Source organism: Vicugna pacos, chromosome 5 (assembly GCF_048564905.1).
Source record: "Vicugna pacos chromosome 5, VicPac4, whole genome shotgun sequence".
In the NCBI taxonomy this organism is placed as follows: domain Eukaryota; kingdom Metazoa; phylum Chordata; class Mammalia; order Artiodactyla; family Camelidae; genus Vicugna; species Vicugna pacos.
Genome location: NC_132991.1, coordinates 65479204 through 65498048, shown reverse-complemented (window position 1 = coordinate 65498048; position 18845 = coordinate 65479204). Strand labels below are relative to the sequence as shown.

The 18845-nt window shown below is 37.6% G+C and overlaps 1 protein-coding gene across 1 annotated transcript in view; it reads right to left on the bottom strand.

Annotated features, from left to right (window-relative positions):
- Nucleotides 1-2063: 2063 nt before the first annotated feature.
- DYTN (dystrotelin) overlaps nt 2064-18845 on the bottom strand; it is a 45186-nt gene continuing 28404 nt past the window's right edge. Inside the window, exons 10-14 of the mRNA XM_072960689.1 lie at nt 18244-18391; nt 13670-13740; nt 11196-11355; nt 8152-8662; nt 2064-2168 (exon numbers count right to left, since the gene is read on the bottom strand). Of these exons, the coding sequence (XP_072816790.1) occupies nt 2065-2168; nt 8152-8662; nt 11196-11355; nt 13670-13740; nt 18244-18391 (994 nt within the window). The 3' untranslated portion in view covers nt 2064. The remainder of the gene's footprint in view (nt 2169-8151; nt 8663-11195; nt 11356-13669; nt 13741-18243; nt 18392-18845) is intronic.

Sequence of the window (18845 nt, the reverse complement as noted above, 5' to 3'; positions counted from 1 at the left end):
AACTGTTAAAACTGATAATTGACAATGAGTTTGAATTTTGGATATGTAAGCAATTCACTTTTCCCAGGTCCAAAGGAAGCCTCAGTAAATGTTTTCACTGAAGGTTTAGGGTCCTCCTTAAGCTAAAAATCTTATTCAAAGGGTTATTATTAGAAGACACAGCTGCATCTGAAGGTGAGCCAAACCCTAACAACAGGGGAGGCAAGTCTAGGGAAGGACCTGGGGAGGGGTCCAGCCTCAGCTTTTACTCGGTTGGAAGAATGAGCACATTGAAAGCTGCCATTCTTCGGCTACCATTTCTGTATAGCTCATGGCTTCGCTTTTGTGCTACTTTCTGTAATGTCTTGCATTATATTCTTAAAAACCATCACATGAATGCATTACCTCTTTTAAATTGTTGAAAAGATGAACTCTTGCAATGCGTGCAGAAGAGCCTGCGCCTTGCTCCTTTCCCACCTTGGTGCTACACAACAGGGGCTGCCAATTTTTCTGTAAAGTGTCAGATAGTAAATATTATATGCTTTCTCGGCCACCCAGTCTCTGGCACAGCTAATCGACTCTGCCTTTGTAGAATGAAAGCATCTATGGACAATATGTAAATAAATAAGCATGGTGGTGTTCCAACAAAGCTTTGCCCCTGGACACCATACCATTTTCAAGTGTTACAAAAATGATTCTTCACTTGTTTTTTCAATTATTTAAAAAAATGCAATAACCACTTTTAGCTCAGAGACTGCACAAAGAAGACAGTGGGCAGGATTTCGCCTGTGGGCTGTAGCCTGCTGACCAGTGCTTTGGGGCATCTTATCAAACTTGAAGTAAGAAAGAGAGTGACTATGCTGAGCAGTAAAGTCAAAGGAAAAAAAATTTGTGATGGACTGAAAAGCAAACTCAAACATATTAGGCTGAGACTGAACAAAAATGACCTAGTCCCAGTCTTTCCCAGTTGGATATTATTTCACTCTGGAAACAGTACTAGAAATTATGGATCATATAAATAAGAGTCCACAGCCTCTCTGAACGGAACAAGGACTGCACATCAAGTTACAGCTAAAACAGTGGAACTATAGCAGTATCTACTGAGAGACGGTACAAAGTAGTGGTTAGAGTACAATTCAGGAGCTGGGTTTGAATCTCAACTTCAAGTAATGACTGAATGACTTCAGACAAGTTACTGACCCTCTATGAGCCTCAGTTTTCTCACAGAATGAGATATCTCCTTACCAGGTTTGTTGTGAGGTTTAAGTGGTTAGTACATACACGGTGCTTAGAAACTAAGTGCTCTCACAGTCAAAAAAAATGTCAGCTATTACTTTGGACATTATAAGTTAAGCATCTATACTCTAATCATACACACAGAGGAAGGAGGTACACAGGTACTTTGCCAAACTCATTGCATGTGGGGTTTTAGTGAGAAACATACATGTTTTAAAAATAAATTTATTTTGAGATTATTATTGATTCATACACAGTAGTAAAAAATAATACAGAGATATCCTGTATACACTCATCCAGTTTCTCTCCATGGTAACATTTTCTATAGCTATAGTGCAATAACACAAGCAGGAGATTGACATGGTACAACCCACAGAATTCATTCAGATCTCACCAGTTCTGCATGCACTCAAATGTGAGTGTGTGTGCGCACGTGCGCACAAGTGTGTGTAGTACTTTGCCAAACCTCTTCTACAGCAGGAGCATCTAAATAGAAAATCATGTCATCAATCAGTAATTTAGATATTGAAAAAGACAGTTGCACAAATTCCTGTAGATTACACACTGGAATATTCCCGACTAACATATTCAAAAAAATGGGCCCCTATTGGAAACTCAGCACATCTGGATTTGACTTGACCTCTTCTTTCCATTTCTTTCTACCGCTCCTCACTCCCAACGCTTTGCTATAAAGAACTAAGACACACTGAGTACAGAGATTAAAAAATACAATTTTCTTCATGCTTCACACCAGACAGAGAGAAAGATAGAAGGCTTAATTCTTTTCAAACCGATTTTGAAAATATATTTCGTCATCACCCCAAGGGACCTTTGATCCTGGACTCATTTTCACTTCAAGTTAGGCAAGGTGATCTGATCAATCAGGGCAGAGAAGGCCCTGCACACTCGCTCAGCTCCACAATACAGGTCTGTGTGTGCTGAAGACTGGGGGCCTGAAATCAACAACGGGAAAGTCCTTCAGAGAAAGCACCTGTAGGTTCTCAAGACGATCTTGATAAAGCTGTAGCACAGAGGAGAAATAAAATTCCTCTCCCCTCAGTTCCTGATGGCAATGCCCTCTCTCTAAGCTAGCTAGCGTATGATATGGGTATTATTTACCATGATCTATCACTAATCCAACCACGTTTTGAGTTCTTAAAGAGCACTTTCCCATGACTTCGGGCACAAATCTAAGTGAGCCAGAAAGCCCACTCTAGGGCAGTGGTTTTCAAACTCTGGTGTATGTTAGAATCACCCAGAGAGTGTTAAAATCGATTGCTAGGTCCTACTTTCAGAGTTCTGTGATTCAGTATACATGATGGTTAATTTTACATGTCAATTTGATCAAACATTATTCTGGGCATGTCTGTGAAGGTGTTTCTGGAGGAGGTCGACATTTGAATTCGTGGACTGAGTAAAGCAGATGGCTCTCCCTCATGTGATGGACCTCATCTGATCAATTGAAGGTTGGAATAGAAAAAAAAAATCTGTGTAAGAGAATTTCTTCTACCTGACTGCCTTCTAGCTGGGACATGAGTATTCTTTTGCCTTTGGACTCAAAATTAAGCATCATCTCTTCCTAAGGCTTAAGCCTGCCTGCTGCTTTTGCATTGGAACCGACTCTTCTGGGTCTCTGGCTTGCCGACTATGAGCTTTGGACTTGTCAGCCTCCATAATCATGGGAGCCAATTCCTCAAAATAAAACTCATTTGATACCTATATATACATCCTATTTGTTCTGTTTCTCTGGAGAACTCTGACTACTACAGTATATCAGGGATGGGGCCCCAGTAATAAGTTCCCAGGTGATACTGAAACTTGCTGGTCCAGGGACGATGCTTTGAGACATCTGCTCTATAGTTACTGATTAATGATTTGAGTGGTCCCTTATGATCTGCTGTAATAGGAATTGTGCTGTAGAAAGAGCTACAATTTGGCAGTTCTCAACCAAAAGTTTGATATACATAATTTTTAAGCAAAGAGTTCCATTTCTAAGAATTGATCCTACAAGCACATTTACCTATGAGTACACTGATACATGCTATAAGGATACTCACCAAAACATTCTTGTGATAATAATAAAAATAAATTGGGAGCAACTTAATTACACAGCAATAAATAAATAATGGTAGGTTTATACCCTGGGATATTATGCAGCATTTAAAAAATGACACTGCTCAGCATCTAGCATCTTAGCATTTGGCCAATTGACAAAAGCAAAAATAAGTACCATCTAACGTATGTTGAGAAAGTAAAGACACATATATGTGAAGAAAAAAGTCTGAAGAAAAATCCATTAAACTCCAGCAGTGTTTACCTCAGAGAAACAGGTGGCAGGGAGTGAAGGACATGATGATGAATTCATTTGTGAACAATCTGTGCGCTTAGGCATTTTAATTTTACAATGAGCATGTGGTGTAATATTGTTGGTGTAATTAATAAGAAATAAGATCACAGGAAATAAAAACATGAAGAGGCTTATTTTGTTAGTTATACACGTTAGTTCCACGATTTATGGAGGCTCCATCTGTGCTGTTTTCTGTCAAACATGAGAGGAGAGGGCTCATGCCTTTTTTACTGCCTATTCCTTAACACTGTTCCAAAACTACAAGGACCTTGAATAAATAATATTGTATTGCCTGAATAAAAAACCTTGTCCAGAGGCAAACTTATTTTAGGATATTGCGTTTCTCAGCCCACAGTTATCAAAACTTTAAATACAACAATAAGGAAATAGAGAAGCAATAATTCATTTCATACATAGGGTTTTTTCTTGTTTGGTTGCTTTATTTTGAAGCTACAGTCCTTTGAAATGTTAAAAACAGCCAAAGATATGTACCTAGCATCAAGCACGGTGCATGGCATGAACTTGGAATTCCATACATATAGGGGCTGAATTAGTACAGAATACCGGTGGAGGCCTAATGAGATGGAAATACTTGTGGAGTCAACAGTCCAGAGGAAATCACAATGGGAAAATAATTCACTTGAATGTAATTAACAATCTACCTGGTCTCTGAACAAATTAGGGATGTGAGAGAAGGCTATCAGAATGATGGATGTAGAGGTTTAAAAACATTAGATTATCTAGCCTATGAGTACTCCCCTTTGGCAATTAAAATACTGAGCCCGTGTCTTCCTTATAACAACAATTAATTAAGCAAGCCAATATGTATTGAATATCTACTCTGGACAAGACCACTCCCTTGGGTTCCAGATTGTACATGTTGATTTCCACTCTGATATTTCCATCTGGATGTCTTCAAGGAATTCACACTTAATCTGTTCAAAACAAAGCTCTTGATTTGCTGACCTCCATCTCAGCTTTCCCAGTTTTCCTCAATGCAGTAAGTGTATCACCATCCACCCAGTCCAAGTCGCCATCACTTGCCTAGACTGTAACAGGCTTTTACCCGGGCTCTTTGCTCACTCCCTTGCCAACCCACTTTCTACAACAATGCTAGAGTGTTTTAAAAACATAAATCTACCCCTTTCAAAATGAGTGCCAGCACTCAGCACAGCACTTGGCACGTAGTTAAAGTTGATGACTATTTGTTGAATGAATAAACGAAGGAAGAAAGAATGAGTGAATGAATGATGAACCAACTAGATTTTTATTTTTAACCTTCATGGAGCTTAAAGTTGGAACTCTGTGTATCTTTTTACATCAAGAAAATTTACTTCCACTTTCATATATATATATATGTATGTATATATATACACACACACACCTGTCATATATGTATACATATGACAGAGACAGAAAGATTCATCAAGATTTTCATACATAACCCTAGGGTTCCCAGGCAGCATTTGAGAAGACTACCTTCTAAATAAGTGCTGAACTTCTCTTTCCTGAGGTTACAAAAGCAGTGCTCTTTCTTTTTCTATAATTTGCTGACATTCAAGCTGCATTTTCTGATTATTTCAAATAATTGTTTGGCATTTATAAAGTGGTTTGGGGAACCCCCCCATATTACACACTGTCTCTTTTCCATTAAGCTCTCTGGGTCTCCTGAAGTCCTGTTATCCTAGATCTTGATGCTGAATGATTCTACTCAGTTTATGCCAATGACTGCCCCCAAACTGATCTACAGTCTTGCTCTTTTCATCTTATTAAGACTTAAGTCATATAAAGTTCAGTCTTAATTTCTAAAATGTTTTGACTTCCTAGCAAAGCTCTAATTCAAATGGCTAGTCAGCTGCTAGGATAATCACAGCACTGGGTGAGTATGTTGACACTGAGTAAATCTTTGTATGTTACAAACAATAGATCTTTCTAACTTTGCCGACAATTCTCAAATTAAAAAAATAAAAGACTGGGACAGAAAAATGATCAGAAACTTCCTGCTGTTAAATGATGCATCTGTGACAGAGAGAGAAATAAAACAAAAATGGCCAATACCTTCATTTAATTCGTTTGTCTTTCCACTTTTCCATCTGTGTGGTTGTCGAATTTCTGTCTCTGATTATGTCTGGTATAATTTTGGTAGGCATGCCTAGATTGTGGGGTGTACTTTTATAGTCCATATCGCCAATGGCTAAGTACAGTTTTCAAACAGGATCATATTCAATACTAGATTGAGTAAGGATACAAACTTAATAAGAAATATTTGAGTGAAGAGGGACAGTGTTTAATAAATGTAAACAGTAGCCAGGAAGATTAGCACAGACCCCATGCTTAAAATTTCCAAAAAAATAAAACTGATATAAGAGAACTAAGACTATAAATTAAAATTTTGTCCATCAGTATTTGCTGAATCATCACAAAGTATACAATACTACGTAATAACAAAAAGGGAAATGTGCATTTCCCTGCTGATATCATAAACACTTTTGTATAATAATGCATACTTCCTGCATCTCAATGGTTCTTTTTAATTGTAAATGAAAGAAGAGGTAAACTGTTTGAGACATATTTTTTATATTATCTACAAGATTGGATAATGCTAATTGCATCTTTATACATCATTGCATTATGTGAATTTAAAAATAAACTTTACTTATATCACTCAAAACAAAAAAACTTTACCTTTTCATGATTTCCCTTTTAGTGACATAATGATATGTGTGTGTGTGTGTGTGTGTGTATCTCGATAAAGTTACTTAAAATATGCATGGACATTTGAGGTATCAAAATGCACACAGTGTTTGGGATATTGTCTCCCAAATAATGTGTAGTAGACCTAGTTTACTAAGAATCTGAAATGTACACTATAGTCTAATACATTTGTGAAGGCTGACTCAATACGATATTCTAAAAACCCGCAGCTTTCATAAACTCAGTTGGAGAAACAGACAAAAAATTAAAACAAGATGAAGAGGTCAAATCCTAAGAGTCTGTAGAATAGAAGCTAAATTTTTATGTGAAATTTTCCTAAAAAGGTCAAGTGGATATTGACTTTGCTTTGAATGCTTATCATGACAGCAGTGACATTTAGATGGATATACGGTGGGTGGAGTCCTGTGTTGGCGTAAGAATCAGGTACAAGGAGTTCCCATCCAGTCTTTGTCTCAGGCAGTCTGATGCTTCTAGCGTCTTTGTGATCTTGTTTTCTTCAGTACAAGGATTACAGCTCCAATTCTTTTCACAGTAAAGATTTTTAGAATCACCAAGTAATTACTTCATTGACTTGGCTTTACCAAGTTCAATATATAACTAACATCATTATGCTCTCATTTTACAGCTCACCGACCATAATGGGCTGAATTGTGCCTCCCTCCCCCTATTTATATATGAAGTCCTACTCCCAGGGCCCCTGAATGGGACTATCTTTGGGGATAGAGTCTTTCAGGAGTTATTTAAGTGCAGTGAAGTTATCTGGCTGTGTCCTAATCCAGTACGACTAGTGTCCTTATGAGAAGAGGAGATTTGGGCAGGGCAATGTACAGAGGGAGGCTGGTATGAGAACACAAGGAGAAGACAGCCATCGACAAGCCAAGGGGAGAGGCCTCAGAAGACATCAATGCTGCTGACTCCTTGATCTCAGACTTCTAGCCTCCAGGAGTGTAAGAAAATTTTTTTTTTAAATTGTTTAACCATCCAATCTGTGATACTTTGTAATGGCTGCCCTAGAAAACTAATACACCAACTCAGAAATATTTGGGGAAGTCCTCCTCTGATGCAGAAACACATGAGAATGTTATTCTTTGTCTTATCAAAAGTCTCTAGATGATCACATCAACATAAAAGATCTTAGAAAAAAAGATCTCAGGCTTTCTTAAAAAAATGGATACAAATATAGATAGAGCTATATTAATATAATAAAACATTCTACCTATAAATAAGACAATGTCACTGCAAAACAGAAGAAATTCCTATAGTAAAGAAATATTAAATGAAAAAGAAACGAAAATGAATACATGTATGTCTATGCATGACTGGGACATTGTGCTGTACACCAGAAACTGACACATTATAACTGACTGTACTTCAATAAAAAATTATTTATAATTAAAAAAAAAGAAATATTAAAAAAACAGTCTTTAGATTTAGCAATGAGTCATGGCTCATGAAAGTGATGATGCTGGTTCTACTTATAATATAGAAATCTTAATTATCCTCTAGAAAGAGAGTATCATTCTTACTCCCATTTTTAAATGATAACATCAAGTTTCCTAGTTGTATGTGTTTTCGTACTATTGCAACAGCAATTGCAAGAACAAAATAGTAGGCATTTGTTGAATTCTTGGTATGTGCCAGGTGCTATACTAAAATCTCATCTGGTTTGTCACCTTTAATGCTCACAATAACCCTATCAATTAGGCAATACCAAAAATCAATTTCACAGAGGCTACTCATGTCCAAAAGACTCACAACTCTGTTACTCACTAGATTGTATTGCAGCTATTGGGCTAATGTTATAGAATTAAGTGTTTAATGAGCAGCCTGAATCCCTGGCCATCAATATCCTCTAGTGATTGTGAAAACCTTACCTGAAGGCATTTCTAGAATGAAGGCATCCATGAGTTTTGACAACAATTCTTGCAGTTCCTCTTCCTCTACATTATCCTTTGCCTTCTGGATACTGACTGTCTCTTTCCTTTCTGCAGGTGCCAGAACAGGACTGTTCATTTCAGTAGGAGCAGTTTGGGGGGTGTCCTGCAGCAGTCTTTCCTGGGAACTGGGTAAGAAACTTAAGAGTTCCTTCACGGTCTTTTGTGCTTGGCTTCGTGCCCTGGTGCTCTGCGTTGACCTTGGCTGCAAAACGACCTCTGGTGATTCTGAATTTGATAGAGCATCTCCTGCACGTGCTTGACTTTGGTGACTTCCGTCAATTGCCAAGGACTTAGGAAGAGCTTCCTGCTCTGGATTCCCCCCAGTGGCATCTTTGGTCTGGGAAGAGTCTCCTCCCTTCCAAAACTTTTTTTCACCTTTTCCACGGTCACCCTTGGCCACCATATTTTGACAGGAAGAAGATGAAGGTTGGAGGGGCTGCAACATTGCCTGCATAAAGAAAATTTTATTTATGAAGAAATGAACATTTATCTTACTTTCTCATTATGCATTAAATTTCAATATTCCAACAGGAAATATTAATGCAAGATTTTTTTTGTCTCTAAATAATTACTATTAATTTTATTTTATACTGTTAATTCAATGTTGACCTAAAACTGCCTACAAAAGCTAGAAAGGCTCAGATTCTAAAATATCACGGCAAATAATGGTAAGGAATTTAGGAAAACTCTTGTTTCCAAAAGCTCAAGTTCTAAAAATATCATAAGGAATATCTAAAAACACCAAGATACAGTGGACTGACAGATGAAAAGCATTACAACAAAACATGTTCATAATGATCTATCCAGGTACTATGTTGTGAAGGGTTTCATAGCAAGCCATAGGTATAAAATGTAGGGGGTGTGCTCCCTACAAAGCACGGTTCTCAAAGTGCGGTCCACAGGCTGCTGGAGGTCCCTGAGACCCTTTCAGGGGTGCGTGAGGTCAAAATTATTTTCACAATAACACTTGTTATTGTGAAATAGCATCTGTTATTTGCCTTTTCATTGTGTTGACACTTGCACTGGTGGTGCAAAATCAAATAAGTAATGCTAATGTTGTTGGTGCTTTAGTACAAATCAAGGCAGCATCACCAAGCAGTGCTCGTAGTCATGGTATTCTTACCATCATGCACTTGTAGTTAAAAATAAAAAGGCAGTTCCACTCAAGAATATCTTTAATGCAGATGAATGGAAAAAGATATGGTATATGTACACACACACACACACACACACACACGCAATGGAATACTACTCAGTCATAAAAAGAATGAAGTAATGCCATATGTAGCAATGCCATATGTAGGATGGACCTAGAGATTATCATACTAAGTGAAGTAAGTCAGACAAAGACAAGTATCATATATTACTTATATGTGGAATCTAAAAATATGGCACAAGTGAACTTATTTACAAAATAGGAACAGACTCACAGACATACTAAACAATCTTACAGTTACCCAAAGGGAAGGGGAGATGAATAAAATACGGGCTTGGGATTAACAGATACACACTACTATATATAAAATAGATAAACAACAAGGATCTACTGTATAGCACAGGGAAATACATTCAATATTTTGTGATATCCTATCTGAAAAAATATATATATATCATATTTGTATATATATATAAAACTGAATCACTTTGCTGTACATCTAAAATTAACACAATATTGTAAATCAACAATACTTCAATAAAAAAGAAGAAGAAAAGGAAAAATGAATATCCTGGATGGTGTAGTAAAAATTCTTAGCTTACTTACGAGCAACCATGTCTTTTTAGTATTGTATGTGCTGAAATGAGAAGTATGCATAAAACACTTCTGATGTTTACTGAAATACTAAAGTTGCCTCTTTTGTGAAAGAATTTCAGACTTGGGTACTTGGCAAACATTTTCTCAAAAATGAATGAAGTGAGACTGTGACAGTAAGGAAAACAACAACACGTGTTGCCAATTTTAACAGTTGAGCCTCTAAGCAAAAATTAGAATTTTGGATAACTTGCATCCACTATCACGAGCTTGCTAGCTTTCCAATTCTTGAGGACTTTTCTGATAATATTAGTGGTAATATTAATGAATATGATTTTTTAAAATCTTGTATAATGAAATAGGTGAGATTAGGAAGTTCGGCATAACTTGGTGAACTTCCAAATGACCAATGTGTGATGGTACAAAATCACCTGGGTAAAGATTCATTTAAGAAGTGCAACTGAACACTGTGTTTTAATGAAACAGAGTGTGAAAGAGAGATGGTTTAAGATTCAATATCACAACTATCCTTTAAGAAATGATCATTTATCATGTGTTGGTGTAGCATCAAAGAAGATCTCCAATTATTTGAAAAGTCTATTAAAATACTCCTCTCTTTTGCAACTGCAAATCTACGTGAGGCCAGATTTCTTGATATACTTCAGCTCAAACATCTTGCAACAGATTGAACGCCGAAGCAGTTAGAAAAATCCAGCTGTTTTTTATTAAGACAGACATTAAAGAGGTTTGTAGAAAATGTAAAACAATGCCATTTCTAATTAAAAAAAGTATAGCTACTGTTTAAAATGTTACATATACAATGTGTTTATTATTTTCCTTTTCAAATTAGTTAATAAATTTGTTTTAAAACCACTTATCAGTTTTAATTTTGATTAGGGTAAATAGCAATATATATAACTCACAAAATCTCCTTGGGATCCTCAAAAAATTTAAAGAATCTAAAAGGGATATGCTGAAACTAAAAGTCAATCAATGCTGTAAAGAACCACTGTTGTTTCTAAATGGTACCAATACTGTTCTCGCCCAAAGGTGGACAATACCATCTGGCTGATGAAAGGGGGAATTGGTCAAGGTATGGAGAGTCAAGGGAAAGGGAAGAGGCTGATCAGAGTGAGATGCAAAGCCTCAGGCTGCAGCCGTCCCTCAGCCAGAGGATTCTAGGTCCGGCATCCAGATGGTGAAGATGGCCAGTGTCGCCCACACTGTATACCTGTAGCTCCTGTTCCATTAGCTGGAGCTTGGTCCACAGACTGTCCTGGCTGGTTGTGAGTTCATGAATCTTTGTTTCCAATCTGCAACTTTTTTCCTCCTGGCAGGTGTATACAGCTTGCAGCTTGTCTTTGTACAGATTTAACTGCTTTTTAAGGAGCCTGGAAAGAGGGTAGGTCTGAGTGGGTTGGAAGGGCAAGAGGCCAGCACAGCAAGATGCAAAATGTACTTCAGGTCCTCTCTGTAGAAGATGCCAGAGAAGCCTGTGCCTCGACTATTATCTCATAGTGATCAGTCCTGCTTTAAACTGCTTGTTCACCATGTGCAGCAGCCCTTTGTGTCTGTTATATACACAATTCCACCAAGAATTTCATTGGTTTTAGAGGTGTCTTCGAAAACTTACCATACATGTTACAAATTACTTTTGACAGCATATCTTCAGCAGCTCCTAAAGTCAAATACTGACTTTGTTCATTGTCCTTTTGTCTAGAGACACTCCATCTAGAATAATAGATGTCGTGGCTAAATACCCTGCACCTGACCAAGGCCACAGGGAAGGAGCAACGATGCTGTTTGTGAATGGTGAGTCAGTTTTGGCTTCTCTTCTTAAGTCAAACTGTTCATTGGTTTCAGAATGAACCAAGCAGTTTGGGTAATTAAAAAAATATATATATAAGGTAGATCATGTTACTCCTTTGTTCCAATGGTTCCTCTCTTTATTCAGAATAAATCAAAGTCCTTACAGAGGTGGCCAAAGCTCAGCAAGATGGCCAAGCGTCCCCTTCCCTCTTTGACCTCCTCTCTGGTTTCTCCTGCTCACTCACTGCCCTTCAGCCACACGGAGCTCTTGGCAACTCTTTGAACACAGTTGGCACATTCTCCCCTCAGAGTATGCCCTTTTGGTCCCCTCTGCCTGGAACCCTCCTTCCCCCAGGTTCTTGGCCAGCCCACTGCCGCATCCTTTAGTCTTTGCTCACCATCATACTCTCAGTGAGGCCCTCCCCGACCGCCTGTCTTGAAGCCGCAGACCAGAGCCCCCCAACCTCGCAGCCATACCCGCCCATCTCCTTCCTACTCTGCCCGTCTCCGTGGCTTTGTGCCATGTCTAATTGTTACAGAATGTCATGAGATCTTAGATTTTGACTTAGTCTCAAGCCTTCAAACTTCTGGACAGTCACATTATATGACATCCTTCCTGTTTTACTTGCTTTTACTTACATCTTACTTACTCTATTACTTAATAATTGCTTGTTGTCTCTTTATTCTGGCAACTAATTTTTTCCATTTGGCATCATGACAAATCCTCTGTAATTGTACACAGTATGTATACAGTCAAAATTGGCTTTCTAATGTTAGCCTTCTTCGTTGTGTGATAGTTTCACTGGTGCAGACATCTATCAAAAGTCACCAACTTATACATCTGAAATATATGCAGTTGACTCTACAGGAATCATACCACAATAAAGGTGTTAAAAAATTGGCTTTCTGAAGTACAGTCTTATCCTTTGACCACTGCTGTTGTCATATTTGTGGAATTTGTAGACATTGGCTCCCTGTTAGGAAGTGCAACAACATTTCTCAATGTTAGAGCCTTTGAAAGTCCTGATTGCCACAGATCTTGGGGAGGCCTTGGGATCTAGTTTGGGCTCCCATCCAAAGCGGGCATCCCTAAAGGATGGCCCTCAAACTTCCAGACAGCCACACAGGTGAAACAGGAGTCTGACTCCAAAATTCTTGATCATAATTGGAGTTTCAAGTACACGTTTATGATGGACTTTTCAGGAAGGAAGGAGTCAGCCCAGGGATTTTATATAACAGGCAGTAAAGAGACATTCTCCGAAGGCATCTCTAGACAGCATTCTCTGTCCTTAGAGTGTCGTGCTTGCTGAACTTACAGTTGACTAGACATCTCAGGTCTTCCCACACTATTTGCTGGAACCTGGGCCTATAATTATAGGATTTACATTTAATCTTTTACAATTTGATCTTTATTAATTGCCCCCATTCCAGATTATGATGTCTTAGTGAATCAAGATTGTCATTCACCTTATTGTCTGTGTCTTTTAGTATCATGTAACACGTTTAACAACTATGCTCTCTACTGCTTTATCCAAATCATTGACAAAAAATAACAGGGCAGACAGGAGCAAGGATAAAGCCTTCACATAGATTTTACTCATTAATCAGGTTTACACTGGTATTCTGTGTGTTGACAACCAAATTTCAAGGAATAAAATCAGTCAATCAAAATCAAAACTTAATGTAATTGTCCAGATGATTTTTGTTACGCTGAACTATTCAAGTGGAGTTAAAGCCTCCTTTTCCCTTCATATTAGAATCATAGGATGTCTTCCAATTTCTTTTTTTAAAGAGCATGGTAAAAAATGTGTAGAAATTTTTCCTGTAAAAGCAAAGCAAAATGCTGTTGGTGCATATCTGCTGTCAGTATTTGTGCATAACACATGTGGTTCCTACTTTCGGTCCCGATGGAGAGCGTTAATGGATTCGTGAGTCCTCCACAGTTCATTCCTAATGCTGACTATGGTCTGGAGAAGCAAGAAAGAGAAAAAATGCATTTTTCGTTTGAATTTAACCCATATGCCTAAAAATTCATCCTAAGAACATGATAACAATATATTTTTTAAAAATTCTTTTTCAAAAGTGACTAGTGTTTGGGTGTGAGTTCATACACAGTGATGCTGATGTTCGTAAGCTCAAAGTGCAGTCACTGTCTCATTTTTGCAAGACACTTTTCTTGAAAGAGATTTAAACATAAACAAGATTTTTAGGTTTTAAAAATAAGTCACAATAGTCTTTTGCCTGGGTTGGGTGGTTGCCCAGAAACTCTCTTTCCACAAAGGCATCTCCTGAAAACAGCTGAGTCACTTTCTTTCTTTGGGCTCAAGAAATCTTTCACTTCCACCTTCTACTGAAAATTTCTCATCTTTCCATGCTTCCTACGTGCACATCTACTTGGACTCATCCCTTCTCTTGCATTCACCGAGTCTCACTGAGTTAATAATAATCAGCTCAGTTCTCACCTAGGATTTTCTCACCGAACTTGATCTCTCAAATCACATTCTACTTTCCTGAACAGCAACCCAAGTGCAAATCCTGACCTGACCCAGCCTGGCCCAGGCTCTTGGGGCATCATGTACCAGCCCATGGCTCCCACATGTCTGGATGGGAGATTGGATTTCATTACTCTACATTCATAAGCATCTGTGGCTCTGTTCTGTGGCCTTCTCTTCTCCCTACAAAAGATCGGAAGAGGAACTGGCCACCTTGGGAACATTCTTCCATAGAAATAACCTGACAAAGGAAGAGGGTAGAGTGGGAAGGAAAAAGTGAGCTGCAGACTTGAAGCCACATTCTCCGGTTGGTGCATGCTGTCTGTGGTCTTTCTGAGCAACCGGTGCCTGTCCCTTCTTCATTCAAATACTCAGCATTTACATGAGTAGCGCAGCTCACTTTGTATCAGTGAACTTTCTATCATTAGTATCAATGGTATCATTTGGTACCCATGATTCTGCAATAGAGAAGCATTTCAGGTTAGCACATATGGCCATACCATCATATAGCCACAGAATAGACACCATGGCTTATTTAGTCATTGGCAATGGAATAACATTAGGCTTTTTCCAACTTTTCAGAATTATAAGCAATGCTGCTGTGAAAAAGCTGTAATGCCTCTTTGTGCTTTTATGTGCAAGTTCTCAGATTTTAAGTTGAATAAATAATGGTCATTTGGCCTCTTTGGATACATACACACATGCATGCATAGTTGAATATCTGTATGTGTGGCATAAGGTCTGCAAGGATATACGCCAAACGGATTACCTCTGGAAAACTAGGAACTGAATCTGAGCTGGGAATTTTGGCTGAAAAGGACTTTATCTTTTTCTGTAATATTTTCACTTTTTACAAAACAAACAGATTCATGTTTTATTTGTATAATTAAAATGTTTTTTTAAAAGATCAAAGAAAAACATGTATTACATACAGAAGATAGGCGTAGCAACTTTAAGAATGAGAAAGAGGTGAGAGGGAGTAAGAGGAACGTGAAATACAGGAGGGAAACCAAAACAGCAAACCCTTTTTACCATTTCTTGCCTCAGAATAAATCAATGTTAGACTGAAAAAGAAAAAAAAAAAAGAGTCTGCCTTGTGAGAATGGCTTTTCTTCCTCTTTTACTTGAAGCAGGAAATGGAGCAGCTCTTTATCTGTCCCCACACGTGTGACTCCACTCTGCCGAGCACTCCGGCAAGAGGCGTTGCGGCTGTGCAGTGAGGGGTGTCTCTGAGTGGCGTGCCTGAGTGAGCTGCTGGTGCAAGTGCACTGAGACCCGAAAAAACATCACCCAGAGGCAGCTGCACAGGCCTTATTACTGGGGGGTCACAAGACTTACTCTCCACTCACACTTCTACCCAGATAACTGCAGAATGGGAACTCTAATTTCTCTCTGATGATTGAAAAACATCACAGATGATCCTGTTCTGAAGATCTTCCTTAGGATCAGACTGTACTGATTACGATGATTGAGGGGACGCCTACAAGTGAGGTTATGCATGGGAGAGCAAATAAACAACTGATTGAAAACAGGATCAAGTAGCTGCAGAATGTACACTTAAAAAGCAAGAAGCGTTTCTCAGCTGTTTGATGGAAAAAAATTTCATTGAGGCTTTTTTGCTGTTTCCTCCCTCTGATTTTTCTTTCATTTTCGTCTCTCATCTCTTCCCTTCTAAAATTCCTGAACATTTTCTTTATATATGGATGAAGTAATTTCCCCCCTTTCCCTACTTTTTAACTATATCAAATCTTAGGATACTGAGTTGTCAAGTTAAGGCACTGTGGGCAGAAGAAAGCTTTGTCTGTAAGTAAGCTATGTTCCGAAGTTTGGGGCAGAGACTTTGGAGTAATTTAAAGATATCGAAGTTGAATATAGCTTCCCTTTAGGATGTAGACTTAGGAAGCGTCCCTTTAAAGCTAAACTTCCTCCACTAAGGCAGTGAGTGAATAAGACAGTTGCATTGAGACAGTGGCGTGTGCTGTTGGTGTTAGGATTGCCCACTCAAAATGCACGTTGCTCAGCTACATGTAAATGAGGATAGGTTTTGTGTCTCCTTAAGGATGTCACTGTTCAGTTTTCTAAAACATGCCACAATGATCAATACAAATTATACTATAATTGTGTATACCACTCTTGCCTTAAATTTGTAGTTCTTAGCTGGATAGAAAACTTACAATGTGTTTTGTCCTTGCAAACATCAGATTAACCTGATCTACTCTGTTCTTCAGGAAAAGCTATGCCATTAATTATATTAAATAGGCCAAAGACTGCCAGGCAGTTTTGTATTTTGAGGATAGTATAGGTTTTCTTAACAGATATTTGGTTTGATCCTTTGGAGGCAAATGTGACTATTCTTTTGGGGTAAAAATTAAGCATATTTGAGTTGAGTTAAGCAGAAATTTGAAGATTTGAAAAATGAATAAAATGATAAGTTTAAAATATCTTTATTAATTAATTTGAAAATCTTGAAGAAGTAGATGATTTTCTCAAAAAATCAAGTTATCAAAGTTAACTGCAGAAAGCATGAAGATACTATTGCACTTGAAGAAATAGAAAAGATGATCTAAATATTACAACGGCTCCAATGTCCTCGGGCTTTACTCTTGAATTGTGGCTATTGTTAAAGAAATAAATAGTTCTTATGGCAGATAAACCATTTCAAACTTAAGAAGAAAAATGACTAGTTGCTTATATATAACTACCAAACCTCAAATGCTCAAAATGGACAAAAATAGCATTGAGAGAGAGACTATTCTGACTCATAAATATTTCAATTCTGAATAAGACTGATAGTGTTTTCATAAGAATTGAAGTTGTCTACATAGCAAGTCACATTATAAATAAGACTAAAAGGAAATAACTATAAAGAAAGATTTCCCACAGTTAAACCTAACATTTAAGAAGTTCAAAAACATTAATAAATCAAACAGCTGCATCAGTAAAAATGATCAGAGGACACCAGCAGAAGAGAAAATACAATTTTCATCTAAACTATGTGGTGGAAAAAGATGTTTCATTTCACTCTTAATCAGAGAAATGGAAGTTAAGGTAAACAAAATATATTCTGCTCATAAAATTAAAATTTTAAATACGGTAGTAGTCAATATTAGCAGGGATTGAGATAGTTACTTGAAATCACTGGGAGTATAATTTGGTATATCCTGTCTAAATAGAAATTTTGTATGAGGAGTCTTAAAAATGTTCCCACTTCTCATTCTTGTGATTCTACTTTGCGAAATATATCCTGATGAAATAACTGGGGAAACGTGTACAAAGAATGAAGTATGAAGATTTCAGTAGTAAACTTTTAAATTACAACAAAAGTTGGAAATAACCAAATATTCCGCAACAAAGGAGGGGTTAAATAAATAATGTCAAGTCCATTTGAATAAAAATTATACAACCATTAAGATGTTTTGCAAGAACTGTAATGGCAGTGGAAAATTCTCACAATGTAGCGGGGAGGGTACAGCTCAAACTCTAGAGTGCATGCTTAGCATGCAGGAGTTCTTGGGTTCAATCCCCAGTACGTCCTCTAAAGCCTCATTACCTCCCCCCTCAAAAATAAATAGAATAAATGACATTTAAAAAAAGAAAATTCTCACAATGTAACTTACAGTTATAGAACTAGATAATCAATACACTTTGCAGTATGATGCAAACTATATTTAAAATATTTGCAAGGAAGAAAGTAAACCGAAAATATTAACAATGGTTATATCATGGATTGATTGCAGTTTTAATTTTGTTTTTTGCTCCTTTCTGACTTTTCCAGATTTTCCATAATAAATATGTAGCATTTTAAGATTGGAGATAACGGTTATTTTAAAAATGTGTTTCTAGATTTTTCCCCTTGGTCACATGAACAGCCTGAATATATGCCCCAAGCTAAGGAATGGCTCACCGAATTTCGCTGCACCAATGCAAAATGGTCCAGATTAATTGCGCCTTACTTGTTCTTTTCCCCTTTGGACTCACCTGACGTTGTCGGCTGCTGTCATAGGTTTGCTGAGCCCGAGGTACCCTTTGAGATGTTTGTCTGAAGGCCTCTGTGGCTGCTGTTTCCACTGGTCCAGTTGGACTTACACGTATTGGTGTTTCAGAGCTGTTACACTGAATGGACAGCCTGTTAAGGGTAGAATTTTGTGACTGGTTATAATAATTTTTAATGATCAAGTGTGACATTAAAGAAAGTTTTTAAAGAAACTGTTAAGTCAGATATTAAATTCAATATCCAAAAAATAACAAAGTAGCCCAACTTTTCCCCCTGTGCTTTTTTCCAACCATGCAGTTGATGTAGAGCTAATTGGCCAATACTAGGAACAAAAATTCCATTTCCCTCCTTCTTGATAATCTAGAAATGAGAATGCAGAGAAAACCCCTCAGGTCATCTTGTCCAGGTCAGATACTAGGGGTTCTAAGCGCAGATGTGTGGTTATTATGCGGTATCTAAAGGAGCATAGAGTAGCCTGGTTTAAGGTCAGGCATATTCCAATTTTATACAATTCCGTTTAGTTTTATTTCCTTGTTCAAAAACTATTTAAAACATACTACCATCTTGAGTTATTGCATATAAAAAC